At 39.3% G+C, this 25193-nt stretch overlaps 1 protein-coding gene across 3 annotated transcripts in view; it reads right to left on the bottom strand.

Moving 5' to 3' along the window:
- Positions 1–25193, bottom strand: part of LOC137094135 (centrosomal protein of 95 kDa-like) — a 210422-nt gene that overhangs the window by 120158 nt on the left and 65071 nt on the right. For all 3 annotated transcript variants that reach the window (XR_010908600.1, XM_067459432.1, XM_067459433.1), the window contains exons 10-11: positions 24879–25045; positions 11381–11498 (exon numbers count right to left, since the gene is read on the bottom strand). Coding sequence is in view for 2 of the 3 variants with exons in the window: in XM_067459432.1 (XP_067315533.1) it covers positions 11381–11498; positions 24879–25045 (285 nt within the window). In the remaining variant the exon portion in view is untranslated. The remainder of the gene's footprint in view (positions 1–11380; positions 11499–24878; positions 25046–25193) is intronic.

Here is a 25193-nt window from a genome sequence, read left to right as displayed (position 1 = left end):
CTGTAGCGCCACCTATTGGCCAATCTGGCTCATAATTTGATAACCTCTCCTCGATTTTTGGACTACCTATTGACAAAGTTTGAAGTCTCTAGCATTTACGGTTTGGTCTGCACGATGAGTTTTACGGCAGAATAATAATAATAATAATAATAAAAATCAGCACAAATACAATAGGTGTTCAGCACTTCGTGCTTGAACCCCTAATAATAAAAATCTTTACAATTACAATAGGGTTTCAGCACTTCGTGCTTGAACCCCTAATTAAAGCTGCAAGCAGCATTTAAGCGGGGTTCAAGCCTTTAAGGCCTTTTAAGCACATAGGCATTAAAGACACTAAGTTTTATTTATCAAGGTTTTAAACACTAAAATAATAGATGGAAAAGTCCATTTACAGCCAATATAGGCAATTTACCATAGGAAATGCATGGTTTTATAGCTTTTTCACAGTTATAGCGCCACCTATAGTCCGATCTCTTTAAAACATTGCATGCTTCATCAGCATGTTATGCCACATGTACCCAACGATTTTCGTGAAGTTTTGAGTTTCCCCTTAGGATTTATAGGCAATTGAGGTTATTTTGCCACGCCTCTTTTTTAAATGGCCCTGTTATAGCCATCCAAATGCAAAAGTTCAACTTTTTTTTGATAATTATTGTTTAAGAGAGTCCAGACAACTGTCCTAGACTTGTTTGGTTCTGATCGGGCAAAAAACCAGGGTCAAGTTCACAAAAGTAGGTTTTTAACATAATTATGAATATTTAATTAACGATTTGATTGACAGCAATGGCCCTAGAGGCATAGTTGTTCAACATGAGGAGATCTATCATATGATATGCATATTTTGCGGATGTGTGCAACACCACGTGATTACAGAGCCATAAAACTCGTTAGCGCCAACTAGTGGCCGATTTCTTTCAAAATTCTTACAGACCTCTAGGACCATGAGTCAAACATGCCCATCAAGTTTCGTTCCGATCGGCCTTCGTTAACCCCATCTAATAGGTGCTCAAACGTAATTGGCCGATGGCGGCCATGTTTTTTGAGATACGCCAATGTCCTCATAGACATACATGGTACCTTGGGCGAAGACACTGCATACCAATTTTCAGGTCAATCGGACTAGCGGTCTTGTGGTTATAGCTATTTTCATGTTTTTTTCCCATTATAGCGCCACCCAGTGGCCAATCGTCGCGATTTTTTTATCGTGACCTCAAATTGAGTCCCTACATATGTGTACCAAGTTTGGTGAAGATATCTCATTTCGTTCTTGAGTTATAGCCTCTTTAGTAAAATAGGCTCCGCCTTCAATGTACATTTTCACGCCCCTTATCGTCTGTGAATCGAAATTTCAACTTTTTTTCGATAATTATTGATATTAAGACTACAGTGAACATTTTGGCACTGGTTTGGTTCCGATCGGTCAAAAAACCAGGGACTAGTTCGCAAAAGTAGGTTTTCAACAAAATTCAAAATGGCGGAAAAATTTTCATGACGGAAATGAAATCGGAGATATACGTTTTGTTCGACTTGAGCCAAGGATTCCAATGATGTAAGACACTTGAATGTGCGACAATGGGTTTTTGAGATATAAGCAAAATAGTAATTTTTTTTTGTTTTTTGCGCTATAGCGCCACCTATTGGCCAATCGGGCTCATACTTTGATAACCTCTCCTCGATTTTTGGACTACCTTTTGGCAAAGTTTCAAGTCTCTAGCACTTACGGTTTGGGCTGCACGATGCGTTTTAGGGGAGAAGAAAAATAATAATAATAAAAATCCTTACAATAACAATAGGTTTTCAAGCACTTCGTGCTTGAACCCCTAATAAAAATCAGTACAATTACAATAGGGTTTCAGCACTTCGTGCTTGAACCCCTAATCAGTACAAATACAATAGGTGTTCAGCACTTCGTGCTTGAACCCCTAAATATGTATGTTGAAATGGTTAAAGGTGTATTTATAAGGTCTAGAGCTAAATGGCTGGAACAAGGGGAAAGAAAATCCAGTTATTTCTTCGCTTTAGAGAAACGAAATCGCAAGATAAATAATTTAACTACTCTTAAAATTGATAATAATATCACTTCTAATTCTTTAGACATTTCAAAATACATTGGTAAATTTTATAGCAATATTTACAAGTCTAATATTCAATTTGATGATTGTGACAGTTTTATTGATTCAATCAAAGCATTTACACCAACCATATCGAAACAATTTAAAATGGATTGTGAACGTCCCATTACTAAAGAGGAAATCTCAGAGGCTGTTAGCTCAATGCAAAAAAAGGAAATCTCCAAGACCAATTTTCAAATTATTCCAAATTGAAACTGACATGTATTTTGAGTCTCTTAAATTGGTAAAAAACAAGAAAGCTATGGCAATAACTGATATATTTTATCAAAATTTCAATAATTAATTTCCTTTATCTTTATTAACATTTTGTAAGTCTGTTTTTAATTAATTTATTTTTTTATTTATTATTATTTTTTATTTAATTTTTTAATTTTATTTATTATTATTATTATTATTTTTACTATTATTATTGTATTTACTTTAATTTATTATATGTAATTATTAGATGTATTAATAATGTTTGCTACTGTGATGGCTGAATGTTTGTAATTTGATTTCTATAATAAAAAATAAAAATAAAAAAAATAAATGTTTGCCTCTGTGTTTCCATGCCACTGACTGGATGTGGCAGGGTCATGTGAAGGTGTGGAGTCATGTGGAGGCAACGTGGGGGAGAGGACGCTGGCGTCGTCTGTTCGCCGCTTCTCCACCCACAAATGATCATGTTAATGTACTATTAGATTTAGATTTTATTTTATTTCCTTATGTTTGTGACTAGTCTAACAGTCAGAGCTACAATTGGGGCTGTTGCTGATTGCTGGCAGCCACTGAGAGGACGTTGTTCCTCGTTTCGCCGTTTTCCACCGCTTCTAATGTTTACGTTTGAATTGCTGCGGTTGGTTGGTTCTGGTTTGGAGGACATTTGATGTTTCTCGCCGCGACTGCTCACTGGTGGTCTCCCTTGGGCTTAAGCTGCATGGTGGCTGAAGTTTGCACCGGGCTAGCGTCATCTGGGCCATCGTAATCGGCGTTCGGCATGATGTTGGGATGTTCCGCTTCTCGGCTGCGCCGCTGTTCCGTTCTGCATTGCGGCCGTGGAGCGGCTTGGACTTCTGCGCCGACCCCGGTGTGTCCACAGAAGTGCCCGAAAAAATGTTCTGCCTCCTGCATGGTGCTGCGGCGATCCCCATCGTTTGAATCGTCATGAAGACCCATCATCTGGTCTTCAGCTGTCCTGCCTCGGCGATGTCATCGGTACACTGCCGCTGGGAGAAATCTGAAACATGGAGTGGACCACAGTGTGCTGCGGAGCTAACAGAGACTTCCACCATCAGCTGTTTTTTTGTTCACCATCAGCTCTGTTTCTGTTCACCATCAGCTCTGTTTTCTGTTCTGTTTTCTGTGTTGGTTGATTGTTTGTAGTATTCTATATTTTTACTTGTTATTCATTTTTATTTGTTATCCCCCCCCCCCCCCCCTGTTTCACTTTGAGATTCTTCGGAATGAAAAGTGCATTATAAATAAAATCTATTATTATTATTATTATTATTATTATTATGTGACTACAGAAGTATGTTTTTAAAGAGAAAGTATTAACAGGATTAAAATTATAATCCTGTTAATCCACATTATACTCCATCACATCTATTGTGGTCTCAAAACTCTGGCCAGTTGATAATATCTAGAATATCTAAATCAACTGCAGGCAGTCGATCATTTTCCTATTTAGCACCTAAACTCTGGAATAGTCTTCCTAGCATTGTTCAGGAAGCAGACACACTCTGTCAGTTTAAATCTAGACTAAAACGCATCTCTTTACTATGGCATACACATAGAACATTATCAATTTCTATTTTTCAAGTCAGTTGGGGGGGGGGGATGCTGTTTCATGCATACTGAGCTTTTTACACTGTTAAAGACTTGGATTCCCATCGGAGAGTTTTTTTCGAGTATGGCTCGACTTGACGTTAATAAGAGCGGAAGGTCCTTGTATGGGCCGTACGGGCTCTTCTTCCGGTAGGGTGCGCGCGTGCGTGACTAGAGCGAGAGAGGAAATGCACGCCCATAAACACACTCAGCTGCAGATCCAGTCGTCCGTGAACACTTAAACGCTTTCAGTTCAGCACAGCATTCCGGGAAGGCAGTGCTGCATTTGAACCGATTTGAACGCAGAAATGACGGGAAGCTTCACAACATCGCTTCAGTCGCGTCTCAAAGTGGATTTCCACGCCACTGCTGTTACAGGACTTCACCAAATCATACCAAAGAAGTGTGTTTTTGACGGAGCGGTCCCAGCGATAAAGGTTCGGTCCTGCTTTGGAAGCAGCCGGTGAGTAAAACTGCTTTAAATGTCTATGCTGTTGGCTCGTCGCGTGAGTAAACATCAGTAAACGACACGATCGCGTGCTTCGTCATTCAAATGTGCTAACGTTACTCCATTGCTATTCTATGTATAACTTTACACTAGTCTGACGTGCAAAACCGTTATGCTTGCTACTGCTAAGGTTTAGTCGCATACAATAGTCCATAAACCGAATCATGTCCTCATAAACTGTGAGTAAACAAGCGCAAATGTTGACAGGCCACTAAATACAGTACATACCACAGAGACGGACGTCCTGCTGTTGCTGTTAATCCTGTTCAATTTATTTCAGCCTCAGATTTGATTCTGGATCATATCTGTATTAGCTGCGATAGCCATGGGTTTCTCCATGCTTGAGGACGTTACCGCTTTGTTCGCAATCGTCATTCTTTAGCTCCGCCCACTCGATACGCCTCCAGGCACTCTGTTTTTTCCGGAAAGACTCGGTACAGCCTATATTTCTTTTATAAATATAATAAAACTAAAGACTTTTCGGAGATATGAAGGATGCAATACTACTCTATAGGTACTCAAGATTGACATGAGATGACATGAGACATGAAACGAGGATCATATCATTTTGGCAATATGAGGGGTGCTCAATATTAATGGGGTGGTCTCAATCAGCTCCCTAGTTCAGTAGTCAGGGCACTGATCAGGGAGCCAGCCCATTGACTTATGTCCTTATCAGTGCCCTGACTATTGAACTAGGGAGCTGATTGAGACGCAGGCAGTGTTAAAAAGATGTGGCGCAGCGCTGAGCTTTAAGGGCGCTGAGCTTTAAGGGCGCTGAGCTTCGCACCGGACGCGTCGCGCCTTTAAAATTTGAACACACACACCGGCGGGGGCTAAGCCTATATTTTCCTCAAATCGTGAATGTACTGATTTCACCCTGTGCTACAAGATACACTCATCGTGCAGCTCTTCTGTCAGAGGTCGATTCAAAATTGAGCTCGCGTGTATTATATGCGCGTCTGGTGTGAGAGACGGCGCTGAGCTAACGTTACAGTCCGGTGTGTGACCCCCTTCAGGCACAATCGGCTTAAGAACGTGCATGTAAACGGACTCAGTGCTTATTTCCTCTCTAGGCAGGTATTTTTTTTAGGATTATTTATCAAAATGTTCTTTTATATATTTGTATAATGTTCTGTATTTCGATCGTGGCTTTAACATGCTATGAGAAAACGGTTTATGAATGTTTATCCACCACATTACCTTTTATTTAAACCTAAATAAGAAAGCCATTGTCAGTTCGTCTGTCAGTTGGCAGGCAGTTTTGGTCGCTTTATTAAATGTTTGTCGTGTGTAAAGGAAAATAAAAATAGTTTTACCCTTCTGCTTACCCTAATATATATATATATATATATATATATATATATATATATATATATATATATATATATATATATATATATATATATATATATATTATATACAAACACACACAAGTAACAAAAATACACAGCCTACACGTGCAGTGCTTTCATTTCAGGAAGAATTCTAGTAATCAAATGTAAAATAACACTGCATAGTTTATCATAAATAGCCAAAATAATGCTTATTAAAGCTGAAGTTATTCATTCAAGAGCTGTGAGTGATTTTCTCTTTGCATTTGGTTGTTTAATTCGCTGTAATTCGTCAGCATGTTTATTTACACTGCTGCCACTTTAAGACAGATGTGCAGATCTATAGGAAGATACACTACATTTTCTCCCGACTATATCCATAATAACTACGTCCATTTTAGACACAAACTGTGTTGTGTTTAAGAGACTCTCCAAGCCGGTCATTTTGACATAGATGTTTGTGTACATTTGATCGTTTAGTGTGTTTCAGAGCGCGCGCCAACTTGGGAACAATCTCTTGCGCAAATTTTTGTGCATTTAATCGCTCTTTTTATTATTAAACGCGTCCCAACATTTACCAACAGTAGCTAGACTGTATTTTACAACAATCACTGATTGTGCTGATTCTGCCATTACGTTTGAGTTTTAGGGAGAAATGGCAGCGTAGGTTACTGCTGCAAAGGGAATTAAGTTGCGCTAGACATATATTATTATTATAATCTTTGGAAGCCAAAATCTAAAATAAAATCAGACTATCCTGTGATATCTAAAGTGTAACCACGCTACGTTTGAATGTTTAGTTCTGTCCTCGGCTGTTGTCTCTCTCTCTCTCTCTCTCTCTCTCTCTCTCTCTCTCTCTCTCTCTCTCTCGTAATACTAAAATAGTGACAAAACATTTAAAGACAATAGTAGGAGGTCGGACGAGCCACTCTAAGCTCCTTTCTCTGGTACTTCAATCGGCACACGCTGGCGCTCAGGGGGGACTTTTAAAGCACACTCCCAGCCTTAATGTGTACAATTCATCTATTAAAAAACTAATAACTTGCTCCAAAAAACTTGCTCCGAATAGAAATCCGATCTTCAATTCCCACGTTATATGCAAATTTAACAGAGTCCACGTCAACGAAAGCAACAGATATGAGCTACATCTTATCAGCTCAAGATCAAACACCGCAACAGGAGAAAAAGCGAGTTAAAGGGGGGGTGAAACACTCAGTTTCAGTCAGTGTCATGTCAATCTTGAGTACCTATAGAGTAGCATTGCATCCTGCATATCTCCGAAAAGTCTTTATTTTTTTAATAATTATATAAGAAAGATGCGCTGTTCCGAGTCTTTCCGAAAAAAGCCGAGCGGGTGGGGGCGTGTCGTGTGAGCGGAGCTAAATAATGACGTGTGCTCGCTGCTGCTATTGTGTTGAGTCGATGTGCGTCAAGCTGTGTCAACAGCGGGAAAAAAACTTTATTCAAAATAAAAATATGGCTTTTAATCAGATACAGCCATACATCTATGATCCGGAATCAGACCCAGAGGCTGCAGTTGAACAGGAGAAGCAGCAAAAACGACTAGAGCAGGACGTCTGTATGTGGTACAAGTTATACACTAACTATATAATATGCTTAGCGGCTTGTGTTATTTACATATTTATACTTGAATTATATCGTCGTATTTTTGTCTTTGAAGGTGTACATGTGGGAAGTGCAGTTGTGCACGTGTGTTTGTGTGTTTACGCGTGGTTTGTGTAGACAGTAAGCGGACTAAAAAAAACACAGACATTTGAAGCAGTCTCACTCACCCTTCTAACGTTGGGACTGCTCCATCATTCAGCATTAGGCGATTGGGAAAATCCGGCGTCGAGCTGGGCCTTGTTTATGAAACAGTCGGCACCGAAATGCAGCGAACAGATACAAACATTCGCGCCACTCAGTTGCTGATCCGGAAAAGCAAATTACATCCACTGTTGCCTTAACGCGGGGGTTTTGGCGAATCTGTGCAGGACTGTCTTGGTCTGGCAACCAAAAACGCACTTTTTTGGTGACATTGTTATGTGCACATCACCTGTCCAGCATCCTACAAGCCAGCGCTTTGATGGGCGTAGCCTGTTGCTTTCGCTCTCTCTCTCTCTCTCTCTCTCTCTCTCTCTCTCTCTCTCTCTCTCTCTCTCTCTCTCTCTCTCTCTCACGCGCTTCCGGTAGAATTGTCCGTAAGGCCCATACAAGGAAATTCCGCCCCCATTAACGTCAAAGGGGACGCATGATCTCAAAAAACTTGCCGAAACTTATGACTAACCGGAAGTAGTATTTTTGACAAAGAAATACTCCCATCAAACGTCCACCTTAACTTTTGAAACTTTGTCTATGTTTAGTATGGGATTCCAAGTCTTTAACAGTGTAAAAAGATCATTATGCATGAAACAGCATTTCACCCCCCCCCCCCTTTAAGCACTTGTAAAATAATTTAGTCTCATTAATTTTAATGGAGATGATTGTGTTTTTAAAGGGTCATGAAACCCCAAAACACTTTTTTTGAGATGTAAACAGATATGTATAGGCTGCACATCATTGAAAACACTAAGGGTACTCATAAATGGTATTCATATGTGAAAATAGTTATTTTTGCATTTTTCAGAGCGATTTCTGTGTTCCGGTTTGAAAAGCTTAGTCGGAGCAACACCACAAATGCTGACGTCGGCGCGGCCTTTTCGGCCCAAGTATGGGCTGCTGGGCACATGCTGACGTCGACCGCTCCGAGCAATTCTCGATATATATTCATGACATGAAGCTCATTCAGTCCAATCCCTGCACTGTAGTATGCATACAAGATAATTTAGTTAATATGCATGAGACAGTCACTTCTGTCAGGCTCGTATTCCATCATTATTGTAGAGATATGGTGGGGAAGTTTTGGAAGCAGCGTGCGGAAAAGTCACGGAGGAAAGCTAGGCGTTGTGCTGATACGAAATAACGTAAAGGGCGCCGAGCAAGCTGTAACCGGCGCCGTCTGTGGAAGCCTTTGTTACAAAGGCTCGGTAAAGTAAAATTAACTTGAGCAATCGCACGCCGAACCTGTGCTTCAGATGCGCGGTCGAGACTATGAAGCCTCAAACCCCTTCGCTTTTACCCCGATCTAGAATTACACATCTCTATCACATCGCATGTTGGGTGGTTCGCGTTCTCTTATCACATCGGCGCGTTGTTCATCTTGCCAAACAGCGTGCATATTTGGACAAATATAGTTTTATCACGTTTGCAAAATATTTAGTCATGCAGAATAACATTTATTTTCATTTCTCACTGAATTATGCTGGTTTGAAGAGCTGAATGATTTGCGATCTCTGCTGCACGCCACTCATAGCTCTCTCATTCGCTGTACTCATCCCTCATTTAATCTCACTGTTGTAAACAATGCCAACGGGAACCAAGAACATGTCTCAGAACCGCTGTAACTGCTGCTGTTGGTATCACTAATCTTAAAGGGTCATGAAACCCCCCTGCACAGCGGTGTTTTTTCACACCTTCGATTTGAAAAAGCTTGTTAAAAGGGGAGTGGTCGACTGTGAAAAGGTGGGATGGGTATTGTGTGGAAAGAGGGAATGTTTGCATAAATAGGGGAGTGTCAGTAGGTGCATTAACATTAGCTACCAACAGCAGCAGTTACAGTGGTTCTGAGACATGTTCCTGGTTCACGTTGGCATTGTTTACCACAGTGAGATTAAATGAGGGATGAGTACAGCGAATGAGAGAGCTATGTGGCGTGCAGCAGAGATCGCAAATCATTCAGCTCTTCATATTCAAACCAGCATAATTCAGTGAGAAATGAAAATAAATGTTATTCTGCATGACGAAATTTTTGGAAACGTGATAAAACTATATTTGTCCAAATATGCACGCTGTTTGGCAAGATGAACAACGCGCCGACGTGATAAGAGAACGTGAACCACCCAACTGCGATGTGATAGAGATGTGTAATTCTAGATCGGGGTAAAAGCGAAGGGGTTTGAGGCTTCATAGTCTCGACCGCGCATCTGAAGCAGAACGACGCGCGCTGGGTTGCCGTGACGATCCGCGCTGTCTATCACTCGGCAGCTAAATCTATATTTGTCCAAATATGCACACTGTTTCACTAAGAGCCCGAACACATGCGGTTTAGTGCATGGCTGTGACCACAAATAAAACGGAGAGGACGTGGCTTTTGTTCATTAGCCTACAGATTACAGATTGGTTATTTTGCACTCCTGACATAGATAGTCAACGCTTGCAGGTTCGGCGTGCGATTCCTCAGGTGAATTTTACTTTACCGAGCCTTTGTAGCAAAGGCTTCCACAGACGGCGCCGGTTACAGCTCGCTCGGCACCCTTTACGTTATTTCGTATCAGCACAACGCCTAGCTTTCCTCCGTGACTTTTCCGCACGCTGCTTCCAAAACTTCCCCACCATATCTCTACAATAATGATGGAAGACGAGCCTGACAGAAGTGACTGTCTCATGCATATTAACTAAATTATCTTGTATGCATACTACAGCGCAGGGATTGGACTGAATGAGCTTTATGTCATGAATATATATCGAGAATCGCTCGGAGCGGTCGACGTCAGCATGTGCCCAGCAGCCCATACTTGGGCTGAAAAGGCCGTGCCGACGTCAGCATTTGTGACGTTGCTCCGACTAAGCTTTTCAAACCGGAAGACAGAAATCGCTCTGAAAAATGCAAAAATAACTATTTTCACATACGAATAACATTAATGAGTACCCTTAGTGTTTTCAATGATGTGCAGCCTATACATATCTGTTTACATCTCAAAAAAAGTGTTTTGGGGTTTCATGACCCTTTAATGCACCTATATGACACTCCCCTATTTATGCAAACCATTCCCTCTTTCCACACAATACCATCCCGCCTTTTCACAGTCGACCACACCCCTTTTAAGAAGCCTTTTCAAATCGAAGGTGTGAAAAAACACCGCTGCAGCAGGGGGGTTTCATGACCCTTTAAGCATCTGAGACTTACTTCCCTTGCGGCAGTTTGTGTGCTGGTTTTCTTTTACTCATTTGCGGCGAAACCTATTGCAGTAGCGCCGTCATATTTGACAACAACATAGGCTATATAGCCATAATATACTTAAACATGTTTATTTTTTAACAATTTGACAAGAGTAAAATTTACATATGTGGTTTAAACAACCAGATGCATTTACACTTGTCCAGTTTCATCTGAAATGTTGAATGAAACATTATGTTTATTGTGTTTGACTGTTCAGTAGCCTACTGTTCATATTTATGTGTAAAAAGCAGACAGTTTTAATTTTTAAAAGTAGTAACTAATTCATTTTGATATACAGTAATTGGTAAAGTAATTCAATTATTTTTTTAAAGAAGTAACTAGTAACTTGCCCAACACAGGTCATCATATACCTGACGCGTCAACGCTACAGCATTCTCATAAATAATAAGCAGTTTCTCTAAATAATGCTGTTTGGCGAACTGTGCCGTATTGCAAAAAAAAGAAAAAAAGAGGCTGAAATAGATTCAGACTAACATTCAGAGGAAAAATGTATTTGATTATTTAGGGTTTTGAACTAAAACAGCAGATTTTAGTAACTGACCAGATCAAGTTCCTCCAGGCGTTGAGATAGTTTCTCCGACATATCATGTAGCTCTCGCTCTGCCTCCTTATTTCTCTGACTGTGCAAAGAAAAATAACTCTCTTGTTTGCTTTTTAGCCTGAGGGAAAGAGAGAAAAATGTAAAGGAATATTAAAACACTTATTTATTGATGCTTGAAAGCTGTTCAAAATGCATTCTGAGTGACAGGAGTAAGACATTGATTGTATTTAAAGGGTTACTTAAGTGATTAGCATATGGCTTTGTATCAGTAGAAACCCTGGAGTATATTCAAATAAATGTGCTTTCCCCCCTCATATCCCCCTGAGACAAGAGATTTATGCATTTTATTTCTGGAAAAATTCCTCCTATGATGCAAATTGACGATATTTGCTTCATAGGAGGAATGTTTGGCCAAAGGCTAAAGACTACAGCCAGCAGAGGGAGCCATTTCCACATGTTTTGAACCCGCGCATGGGGGATGGGAGATTACACACGAGCTCAGCTCGCGGCTACAGGCACTCATTTAAACGCTCATTTAAACGGAGCTATGGTGAGCAATGTAAGTCTTTTAACTTCTCAAATTCATTTCTATGAAAGTTAAGCTTGCAAAGGCATGAACTGAAACACTCCAGACTGAACTCGCGTTGTGAATGTATGCCGTGAGTGTATTTGCGATTACCTCAGCTCTCATCATGAGAACTCAGCTCATTTATCTGACTCCTGCAGTTAGTGCTCAGTGCTGTGAGACTCGCGCGGTGACTCACTCATTATATTGTACAGACATGTTCAGTTTATTTATAGTGTCTTCTCCAACTCAGTCACAGTAATCTAGAAGGTGGCTTTAGGAATGGCCTCACAGGGCAGCGAAGCATTCTGGGAATTGTAGTCTTTCATCCCCATGAGACAAAAATACATTTTCTGTCTTTTCTAGAACACCAGGCCTAGAAAACGATCGGTGAGCATCTTTACGTCATTGCGTGACAAAACGCCTCTATAGCACGTCTAATTCAGTAGCCCACACATCGGAATCACATCGGAAAGGCAATAAGTTTCAATAAAAAAATAAGAAAATGTTCTAAAAGTGGAAATAAAGTGCCAAACCAAATTTTTGCAAATACACTGTTATTATTGTATCCTGTTAATGTACAACAATCCTGAAGTGTAAATATTATGTACCTGTCAAAATAAATGATACATTACATGTAATTACTATTTATTTGACAAAGAACTGACACTTTTATATGGTGTAAATAGAATATATCACTATTTTCACTTAGTAAATATAATCTACATCTATTTGCACATGTGTAAATATCATCTATCACTAAGAAAATATGTCATTTTCACTAAGTGTAAACAGAATCTAGTTGCTAATAACACTTGGTGGAAAAAGCATCCATCGCTATATTTGCACTAAATGTAAATAGCAACAAGATTCTATTTACAATTAGTGCAAATAGCCGCTGCCTTAAGTTTAATAGCAACAGCAAACAGCAGCCAGAAAAATGGAGCGCAGCTGGAAGAAAACAAAACTAGAGGTTTTTCGCAATTTGTGGAAAGAGAGCATGATTGCATACAGAAAGGCCATAAAAACTGCTAGATCTGCTTATTTCTCAACTCTGTTAGAAGAAAACAAACACAACCCTAAGTATTTATTCGATACAGTGGCTAAATTATCAAAAAATAAAGCTTCAGCTTCTGACGTTTGTAAACAACACAGCAGTAATGACTTTATGAACTTCTTTACTAGTAAGATTGATAATATTAGGAATAAAATTATAACCATGCAGCCGTCTATTACAGTATCACTTCAGACAGAGCATTGTAGGGTCACTGAGGAAAAATTACACTCATTCACTACTATAGGAGGAGAAGAATTGGCTAAACTTGTAAAATCATCAAAATCAACAACATGTATGCTTGACCCTATACCGACTAGGCTATTAAAAGAGATACTTCCAGAGGTCATAGATCCTCTGCTTAATATCTTTAATTCATCTTTGACATTAGGATATGTACCGAAAACTTTTAAGTTGGCTATAATTAAACCACTTATTAAAAAAACGCAACTTGATCCTAAAGAATTAGTCAATTACAGGCCAATCTCAAATCTACCGTTTCTATCAAAAATACTAGAAAAGGCCGTGTCTTCACAATTATGTTCCTTTTTAGAAAGAAATGGTATATGTGAGGATTTCCAGTCAGGATTTAGACCGTATCATAGTACTGAGACTGCTCTCATTAGAGTTACAAATGATTTACTCTTATCATCTGATCGTGGTTGTATCTCTCTATTAGTGTTACTCGATCTTAGAGCTGCATTTGATACTATCGATCACAATATTCTTCTGAATAGACTCGAAAATGATGTTGGCGTTAGTGGAACTGCTTTGGCATGGTTTAAATCGTACTTATCTGACCGTTATCAGTTTGTAGCAGTAAATGAAGAGATGTCACACCGATCACAAGTTCAGTATGGGATACCGCAAGGCTCAGTGTTAGGACCGTTGCTTTTCACCCTGTATATGCTACCACTGGGAGATATCATTAGGAAGCATGGCGTTAGTTTTCATTGTTATGCTGACGATACTTAGCTCTATATTTCCTCACGCCCTGACGAAACCTACCAATTCACAAGATTAACGGAATGCATAGCTGATATAAAAAATTGGATGAATAGTAATTTCCTGCAACTTAATTCAGATAAAACTGAATTTTTAATTATTGGACAGAAAAGCTCCACAAGTAGTAACCGAGAATACTGTCTAACACTTGATGACTGCTCTGTCAAGCCCTCGTCGTCAGTGAGGAACCTGGGTGTGCTCTTTGATACCAATCTTTCATTTGAAAGCCACGTTTCTAGCATCTGTAAAACCGCATTCTATCATCTTAAAAATATATCTAAATTACGGCACATGCTTTCAATGCAAAATGCTGAACAGTTAGTACATGCGTTCATGAGCTCAAGGCTAGATTATTGTAATGCTCTACTGGGTGGTTGCCCTGCTCGCTTAATAAACAAACTCCAGCTGGTCCAAAATGCAGCAGCATTATTATATTAGTCCAGTTCTGTCAACACTGCACTGGCTCCCTATTAAACATCGCATATATTTTAAAATCTTGCTTATTACTTACAAAGCACTAAATAGTTTAGCTCCCCGGTACTTAAGCGAGCTCTTAACGCATTATACTCCATCACGTCTATTGCGGTCTCAAAACTCTGGCCAGTTGATAATACCTAGAATATCTAAATCAACTGCAGGCAGTCGATCATTTTCCTATTTAGCTCCTAAACTGTGGAATAGTCTTCCTAGCATTGTTCGGGAAGCAGACACACTCTGTCAGTTTAAATCTAGACTAAAAACACATCTCTTTACTATGGCATACTCATAGAACATTTTTAACTTTCATTATTCAATTCAATTGACTGATTGTTAGGCTGCATTAACTAGGTCAGCCGGAACCGGGAACACTTCCCATAACACCTGATGTACTCGTTACATCATAAAAAGAGTGGCATCTACGCTAATGTTAGTCTCTCTGTTTATCCCGAGGTTTATCCCGGATCTGGGCCCTGTCCGGATCGGATGGTGGACCTGCCTGGACATGACCAACGCATCCTGGAGTGTCTGCTGAGCCGTGTCAAATGGTGTCTTCTCCGAATTTGCCTCACTGGCACGACATGCTCAAAACCCGTCTTCGGCGCAATAATTCCGATCTTTCATGTATTAATACTCTTGTGTAATCGACGCCCCATCCTAAATAAATCTGTCTCTTCCGTGATACCCTGAAATTTTGAATATTCCAATCTAATATGATTTCCGACCTGTAAGGTTGCCAGAATAATAATCTTACACGGTGTGTTAATAGGCCAGAGGAGAACTGGCACCCCGACTGAGTCTGGTTTCTCCCAAGGTTTATTTTTCTCCATCATGCCCCGATGGAGTTTTGGTTCCTTGCCACTGTCACCTTTGGCTTGGCTTGCTCAGTTGGGGACACTAAAAATATGATTAAAGTTATTCAACTTATTATACAAATAAAATGTATGAATTAGGTCTTATTTAATTCTATAAACTATAATACTGATCTGCCAACATTGTCGCTATATGATAAATTAAAATAAGCTGATAACATCACTGTTTTCTCCAGTACGACTGTACAGCCAAATCTAATTTTGTCGCAATATTATCCTGTTTGACACTGTGAAGCTGCTTTGACACAATCGTGATTGTAAAAGCGCTATATAAATAAAGTTGATTGTTTGATTGATAATACCATATTAGTTTCAAAGGCTATGTGATGGCAGGTAGGCCTACAGGTAATCAGAGAATTGATAAACACAGCACTTAAAAGGGTCAATCAATTCTATAATCATCTTTTCCAATTCTATTAATCTTTAGTGGTAATCATGAAAATATACATATAATAATAATAATAATAATAATAATAAAATTGTAATAATAATAATAATAGATTCTAGCTATTTGACTACATTGTTATATTAGTGACTGCAGTGATAAAACTGCTTGTAAACAACTTGTCATGTAATGCTAATTTTACCTCAACAAACCCATTCATGGTGAATAGCTTGGTAGCAAGAAATATAACTCTAGAGAGAATTATGCTAAATATAATAGCTATATAATATATAAAATTAAGTATTTAACTTTTTAGTACATTCAATGAGTTTATTATTTATGAAGATAATCATTATAAGTAAATAATACAGGGTAGTAAATGTGTCGTATATATATGCATGTGTGAATGCATACTATCTACAGTTTAGATCAATCTGTGCATGTGCTTTCACTCTCTCTTGGGTGCTTGGTCACAACACAGCAAGCAGGCAAACTATAATATAGTGGATTTATTTTTTCTTAGTCACAAAACTGATCCCGACCCGAACCTGAGCCTGTTCATTAAACATTAGCCCGAACCCCACCTGAAACCTGCAAGTTTTCAGGACCCGTCGGGCTCTGGTCGGGTTTCAGACCTCTAGTAGGGCTGCATCTAATGACTACTTTCTGTTGATTAATCTACTGATTTTCTTCTTCTTCGATTAGTCGACTAATCTAACGATTTTTCCCCCGGAATTATAAAATTGCATTTGCATTTATCTACAAAAGGTTCACATACAGGAGCTTTCAGCAGTGTAAATGTACAGTCGTCTATTTTGAAGATATACATGTGCATAAACAACCTCTAACAACTGGCAAATTTTCATTATGGACATTGCCAGACTAAAGTTGCCATAAGTTTTTGCCCAAACTTCAAAGACCTGTTTAAATTATTAAAACTAGAAGCATACCTTAACTTTAATGTTACTTTAATCATGTATAAACTACATATATACAGAATGTTATACGTATATGTGTTTGGGACAGAGGGGAATATGGTTGCATTTACAGCAGACATATACTACCCATAATAAATCAAAGCACAAGACATATTGGGGTCGGAGAATACTGGAAAATGTGTAAGAATGGACAATATTCGCCTGTATTTGCAATAAACATGTCATAGTTCAGCTGCGAGAGACAAACAACTGGCAGTGTGAAAGCACCACAGGCGTGCGTGGCTCCTGCTCTTCATACGCACAGCTTCTGCTCTCCCACCACACAGATTGCAATGTGAAACCGGCATTACAGAGAGAACAAAGCACTGTTTTATTCTGCTTCTGTTTAAAGTACTCTCAAGCCTTTATATGATAAATTATAATTTTCACTATGCCTGGGCGCAGAAGCTGCCATTATTCTAGATAAACATAATTAACGTGGCTAAATAGCGTCGTTGCAGCCCTATGATGTAGAGCATATTTTTACATATATGAGTATTCTTTTTAAAGGGCACCTATTATGATCATTTTAGCAAGATGTAATAAAAGCCTAAAGTGCCCCTAGCCTGACGTGGTCATACTCAATTCTAGTCAGAATATGAGTCTAATACTGCTCCATTGGGCTGTAATTATGGGGCGTGTTTCAACCCAACCGAACCAGGAAAGACCTCAACTGGATGACTTACAACCAATCAGAGCAACAAAGCGACGCATAACGTTAGTTATCAAATGTCAACAGAACTCAACTGTACTGTGTTGCCAAGTCTGCGTTTTTTTCCGTGGGTTGTTTTCCATGTCTGCTGGTTGAAGCCGCCTAAATTATGTGATATACAGACCCAAGAATGCGAATTTTAGCAGGCAACCTTGGCAAAATAACACACATTTTATCCCCAAACAACATTTTTTTCCCAGAGAACCTATTGTTTTGGGCTAGTATTTGGTGGGTTTTGTTGTAAAAACTTGCCAACCCTCTCTGCATGCGCGCTGGAATAAACGATCTTTGCCGGTGTTGTGAAAAAAAGAAAAAGAAAAGAATTTAATGATACACAGTTACTTATCAACATGATCAACATGATCATCATTTCAGAGAGAAATAGTGACGGTGAATGCATAGACAAACAAGCTCTCCGTTTAGGATTTGAACAAATTCAACAAGCGCCTTTGATGACTTGGATAATTCCGCTACTGTTTATTATCTGTCCTTCATCGTCTAAAGCCCGCCCTGATGATTTGATTGGACCGAACAGTTTCTGTTCCCAAACATAATTACTCCTCTATGGATCTAGTCCAGACCGAACTGCCCAAGCTCAAATGTTGTGGGCGGGGCTGAGTTTGGCTAAGGTGTCCCCAGAGTGTGACTGTGAAATTTTAGATCAAAATTCCTAACAGATTATTTAATATACCATTTTGAAAATGCCAATTTTTAGGTTTTAGAAAAATGAGTTGTTTTGTGTGAGTCTCCTTTAAATGCAAATGAGCTGCTTATCCCCACCCCAGAGTGCAGAGCCTTCACAGCTTCACACAAATGAATACTAGGGCCGGGACTTTAACGCGTTAATTAAGATTAATTAATTACGTGACTTTAACGCGTTAATTAATTACGCAAAAAAATGTAAAAAAATTAACCGCATTTATTTTTGCACCGCGGAACGTTTTTCAATGAATCAGTTTCGACGGACCGATTATACTGGAACACCAACTAGCGCTCCGGAGTCAAGACAACAAACCTTGGGTGCGTCTCAATCAGCTCCTTAGTTCAGTAGTCAGGGCACTGATCAGGGAGTCAAGCCCATTGACTTATGTCTTGATCAGTGCCCTGACTAGGGAACTAGGGAGCTGATTGAGACGCAGGGCATGAGTGAACATGAACGAAGAAGCTGATGAGACCGCTTTGCTCGGCCCCGTGGATGGGAAATTTTGTTTTAAAAAACGAAAGGATGGAAGCGTCGTCAAGAGCATGGTTGTGTGCAAGCTATACAACAAGGAATTTGCGTATCACCGCAGCACATCGAGCCTCAAATATCACAAATATGCTTTTGCTACACTTAATGGCAAAAATTGCGCTGGTCTGCTGGACTGAAATAAATAAACAATATTTTGTTGATTAAGCTTATGTATTCAGTAAAAATACATGTGAAAAATTACTTCTCATTGTTCTCAGGTCAAATATTTATATGCGATTAAAATGCGATTAATTTCGATTAATTAATTACAAAGCCTCTAATTAATTAGATTAATTTTTTTAATCGAGTCCCGGCCCTAATGAATACTGAAACATGATCCTGTATCTGTATACACCGTTTTGCTCATCTCTATTGCCGGCACGACTGCGTGACATTGCAGTTCATCATCATTAATATCATCTGCATGCATTTTAAAGCCATATCACTCTGAACTTGAGTCATGTCAAGTCTAGTCAACTTTATTTATATAGCACTTTTTACAATGCTGATTGTTTCAAAGCAGCCTTAGAGTGTTAACAGTAAGATAAAGCTACAGAATTTGATTCGGCTGTACAGCCACTCTGGAGTAAATTATGTTCTCTAGCTCATTTCAATTGTCATATAGCGACAATGTGGGCAAATCAGTTTAATCCAATATCCAATTTATTTGGATATTTAGCCAAAGGTGACAGTGGAAAGGAACCAAAACTTCATCATGTGGCATAATGGAAAAAAATAAATCTTGGGAGAAGCCAGGCTCAGTCGGGGTGCCAGTTCTCCTCTGCCCTATTATCAAACATTAAAATCAACTCTGTTCTTCACATGAAGATATCGTATGACTTCAGAAGAGTTAATACTTGTATACAGTTTTTGCAATAAACACGTGACTGTACATTTATTTGCCTGTTACGTGTTTTATATTGTTGAGAGTAGGTAGGTTTAGGGTAGGAGTGGAGTTAGTTGCTCCAAAATATAAAATTAGGCTATAAATATTCATTCTGTGAGATCAGGTTGGCGCAATCACATGGCATAGACATACATGCGGAGATGATGGTTCGTTTCGGCTAAGACATACACACCGAATCACCCGGCGTAAGCATACACACGGATAGCTCAAAATGAGTACAGATAACACGCCACTTGGCTTTAAAAAGTGCCGTGTATGTTTACCGCAAAGGCATGATGTCATGTTGCCAGAATCATGAACAGAACTGCCAACCCGACTGAGCAGTTTCTTCCAAGGTTTTTTTTCTCCATTCTGGCTTGTTCAGTTGGGGAAACTAAACTTGCAACTATTGATCTGCCCACATTGAAACTACATTATAATTTAAATGAGCTGGATGATACCACTGTTTTCACAAGAACACATTATTTTCCTGTTTAACACTGTGAAGCTGCTTTGAAACAATTAGCATTGTAAAAAGCACTATATAAACAAAGGTGACTTTGGGTTACAAGTCAGACTTTCTAACCACTAAAGGGTTAGATCACCCAAAAATGAAATTGATGTCATTAATGACTCACCCTAATGTCATTCCACACCCGTAAGACCTCCGTTCATCTTCGGAACATAGTTTAAGATATTGTATATTTAGCGTATGGAAGTGTATTCACACTATACTGTCCATGTCCAGAAAGGTAATGAAAACATCATCAAGGTAGTCCATATGTGACATAATTTAGTTAATTAGAATCTCTTGAAGCATCGAAAATACATTTTGGTCCAAAAATAACAAAAACTACAACTTTATTCAGCATCTTCCTTGTTTGTGATGATTCAGATCACGTGTCAAACTGCTGAAATGGTAATGGTAAATGGTAAATGGACTGCATTTATATAGCGCTTTTAACAGACCCTATGGCCATCCAAAGCGCTTTACATCTTGCCTCACATTCACCCATTCACTCTCTCATTCATACACCGACGGCGGTGTCTGCCATCCAGCTCATCGGGAGCAGTTGGGGTTAGGTGTCTTGCTCATTGACACATTCGACACTTGGTCAGGTGGAACCGGGGATCGAACCACTAACCTTCCGGTTTGTAGACAATCTACATGAACCACTGAGCCACTGCCGCCCGATCGGCACGGCAATTACGTGACATTGGCGATCCGAATCATGAATCAATATGCTGATTCACAGACGTTTGAATCTTTATTTGAGGATTGAAAACAAACAGGGAAGAGAAGACAGTGCTGAATAAAGTCGTAGTTTTTGTTATTTTTGGACCAAAATGTATTTTCGATGCAAGAGATTCTAATTAACTGATGTCACAAATGAACTACTTTGATTATGTTTTTATTACCTTTCTGGACATGGACAGTATAGTGGGCATACACTTCAATACGGTCTCGGACTAAATATAAAATATCTTAAACTGTGTCTGAAGATGAACGGAGGTCTTACGGGTGTGGAACGACATAGAGTGCGGAAGTCATGACGTCACTTTGTAGGCCAACCCGGAAGTTAGCGGCGCATGGGTTCCCTCAATCAAAAAAGCCTATGCATTTTCCCCATAGACTTTTGGACAATCGCAAAAGATAAGATCTGTGTTCAACAAAGAGTTATGACCCTTACACGTTTTGTCTATCAAGATAATCTTTACAAGTGAATCCAACATGTATACCGTTTGAAGCCTAAATAAAGCCTTCAGATATAAAATGCTAACGGTAGGCTATAAACGGACTACAACACACAGTCGCGGATCTACGTCATCATCAAGCTTCCTCAAACTTCATTTAAAAAACATGTTCGCTCATTATGATCTGCGCTGTGTTTCATACACTTATCATGAGAAATATTGCCCATTCGTTTTTTCCAAAAATGTTAGAAACTAATTGGGTTTATGTGTGCCTCTCTGAGATTTGTTTTCTCGTTTGTTAATGTTTTATTTATTCTTTTATTATTTTCTTAGTTTATATAAAGCTTAATATTATTGTCTTTGTGATTAAGATTAGGCTATTATGCCTGATCATCGTGCCCCAAATAGACTTTAAAGAATCTTTTGAAGAATCTTTCACTGTATTATGTTTGATTGTATGTTTGCATACCATTTGCTAATTCGGCAGAAAAAAAAGTGCTTTTACCACCCCAGAAGCACTCACGACGTAAACTAGCCGTATCAATTTACAATCGTATGTCCTTTTTCTTAGACGATTGATCATATATCGAGGAGAGAACCACTATAAATCTGGACATGTAGAACAGCGCAGCTTTCATTCGACGACTTGTGGTTCCATCTCAGGACAAAACAAAACACTACAGTCTCTCCACAGAAATGAAGAACTGGTAATCGGTTACCTTAATATCACAGATTTCTGTGTATAACAATATTTGAAAACACCACCCTAGTGGAAAAAACAGCTAAAACCAGCTCAAGCTGGTAACTGGTACAAGCTGGTCATTAGCTGATTGAGCTGGTGGACCAGCTTAGCTAAGCTGGTGATGACCTGGTTGAGCTGGTGGACCATCTTAGCTAAGCTGGTGATGACCTGGTTGAGCTGGTGGACCATCTTAGCTAAGCTGGTGATGACCTGGTTGAGCTGGTGGACCATCTTAGCTAAGCTGGTGGGGACCTGGTTGAGCTGGTGCATTATTTGAAAGGACTAAATATTTAACTATGTATATTAACTGAAAGGTTAACTTCTAAGAACGTGAGGCTGAAACGCGGGCTAGTTTTGTATTTTTATTAAACATTTACTTACAGAATTCAAAAGCGAATGAAACGCGGGCTAGAGAGATTTCCTGTTTGTCACGATGACATCTTAAAATTATTTTATTTTTATTTCATGCTTAAAATAAGCTAAATAATCTGCCAGTGGGGTAAGCAAAATAATCTTCTTTTAAAGATTACGTTGTCTATGTGCAATTACACTTGCAGACCACTAGTAAGCAGTGTCAGGCATGTTGAAGTGAAGTTCCAGTCTCAACGCAAAAGCTGAAGAAGAAGTGGCTTGTTTACTGTCATTGCATGCGTCTCAATCTATGGTCTCAATCAGCTCCCTAGTTCATTAGTCGAGGTACTGATCAGGACATAACACATTGGGTCCGCCACAAATTAGTCTATGTGTGGGAAACACTGTTGCCTCTGTTTAAAGTATTCCTATACTTTTGATATTCGTGGTCTAGGTTTTTGTGATAGAATGGGGAACTTTCTCCATTCCCACAAGCAGAAGCCAACATTACGTGAGATGAATGTGTGACACAACGCGCCGACGCATTTCACGAACATCGACGTTATCGATGACGTCGACGCGTCGTTGCAGCACTAATGCACAGGCTAGACCAGTAATGTTATATCAATTAATGTGCTAACTAAAGTTTTTTATTAATCATGATCTCTGAGATAAGCATGTTCATGTCTTCTTTATAGTAGCCTGCAGGTAAATGGTCAGACCCCAAAACTAGCCACAGGCTCAGCACATAGCACATGAATTCTGTTGACATTATAATACAGTAGTCTTTGTTAACTAAGCATTAGCTTCTCATGATTTCATCATGTTTGTGGCCCTCAACTAAAATGGTGACATGGACCTTTGAAACAATAGGCTTGTTTGAGATGAGCAAAATCTGCGCAGAACCGATCACCGGTGATCAGTGCAAGATGCATGCCGGTTAGAAATGTGTCCGAGGGCGGCCTGCCTTGCTCTGATGTCATGCTGACGTATGTCAAATATCTATCGCAATGGCGAGGCGGATGTGTCGGATTCAGCAATCGAGTGCAGTTGCTCTCCACCGACTGCGCTGAACAAAAGCATGATGGGAAACGACTTGCTGATGACACAGATTAATGCTTATTGGTTTAAACAACCGTTATATATAGTTTTTTGTTTTTTTTAATATTTGATTTTAAAATTCTGATATCATGTTTTATGTGAATCATAAATTATGTGTGAATATTCTCAAACTCTCGGAGAGTGTGATCTCTCTGTTGGTTATGTGATTGTGGTCATATTAATAAAAATATATAAAAACATGTATGTAATTAAAGTAAAAATGCTTGATCAACAGGTCTTTCGAATGGAAATAAATAACAAAAACTTTGGGTGTCTTGTTCATAATATTTATTTTCATACAAAAGCAACAGAACTTAAATTACATCCAGTTTATCAGCAACAGAGTGCACGAGTGTGAATCCCGCGATATCCGCAACTGATCTCGCAGGTGTCTGATCCACTACGAGAAGAGAGAACTGTCCACCTTGCCTGAACTTTTTTCACTCCTCCCCTCACTACAGCCGCCTAGTCCCGCCTTTTTTTCAGGCGAGGCAAGGTGCATCTCAAACAAGCCTAATGATGATTGCCTTTACACACAGTAATCATAAGCTTTTTCATAGTTTAATGTGAAGTACAGATGAATATAGAAGTCGATAATTTCAAGTTCACGTAAACTCTTCCCTCGCTTTGCTGCAGCGTCGCGTTATGACAGTCAACACGATCCATATCCGGTCGGCTAATCTCCGAACACAGCTTCCCTTTTTAAGAATGACTTCAGTGTCGTTCTTTGTTCTTTTCTCAGAGAAAAGCTTAACTCCAAGTCTTTCAGAGTCACGGTCAAAGCTGATTCGAAAGACCGGCGTTCGCCAGTTTCAATGTTTACTAGAAGCACGCAAACGCAACTCGGCCGTTGTCATTATGGCCCCGCCCGCCGACTCTATACACAACGTGATTGGCCCGCCCAGATTGTGAGGAATACAGCTCAGAAGGGTATTGAGAGTTCCTAGACAACACTTGCATGCAGATTAAATTTGCTGCCGCTAGGGTGCGTCTAGATTTCTAGGCTACAGGCCTAGCATTTATTTATTCAAACGTAAGACAATATAAAGACATGTGTTCCTTCCCAGCTAAAATTAATTTGACCATCAGTTTTCACAAAAACTACAAAGCAACACACCGTAAATTAAAGATTTGTTGTGGACTTTGAGTCACTGAACATAAAGGGAGTTTTCACAAGTGTTCCGAAATCAGAGAGCTTGCACTGCATTGACTGACAGCTACTGTCAGTGATTATAAAGGGAGTGAGTGTGCAGTGCTTTTTTCAGTTAAATTAATTTGCGCATTTGTTATGCATTAACATGCATGCCCAAAAGACACAAATACACATACTCACAAGTAAAGTCACTCCATAAACTGCATTGGTATTAAGTCTTTTTTAACAGTTTATGTTTGTGTGTTCTTTTGTTCCCACTCACCAATTTATTTTATGTGATTGCATTTCTTACCCAGTATCTTGTCTCTCATCTCTGTGAATCATACGCATTTCTTTTGATTTGTTAGCTTGCTCTTCCTCTCTTTCTTCTTTTTCATCTTCCTCTCTCTCTTCTTTTTCCTGTTGGTGTCTGCCTGGCTGGGTGCTGAACAGGATCCGGCTTGGAACTGTGAAGTCCACCTATGCCCAGAGAAGACAGACAACACATCCATAAATCTGTTTGCAAGTCTGAACCAGTGTTAATACCGTTAACGAAGACGATTACGAAAAATATTTTCTTATATATAGCTTAACGATCTGATGATAAATTATGATAAAACTATGACGA

Source organism: Pseudorasbora parva, chromosome 12, assembly GCF_024679245.1.
Source record: "Pseudorasbora parva isolate DD20220531a chromosome 12, ASM2467924v1, whole genome shotgun sequence".
Taxonomy (NCBI): Eukaryota; Metazoa; Chordata; class Actinopteri; order Cypriniformes; family Gobionidae; genus Pseudorasbora; species Pseudorasbora parva.
Note: the sequence above shows the minus strand (reverse complement) of the source record. Positions and strands in the feature narration are given on the sequence as shown.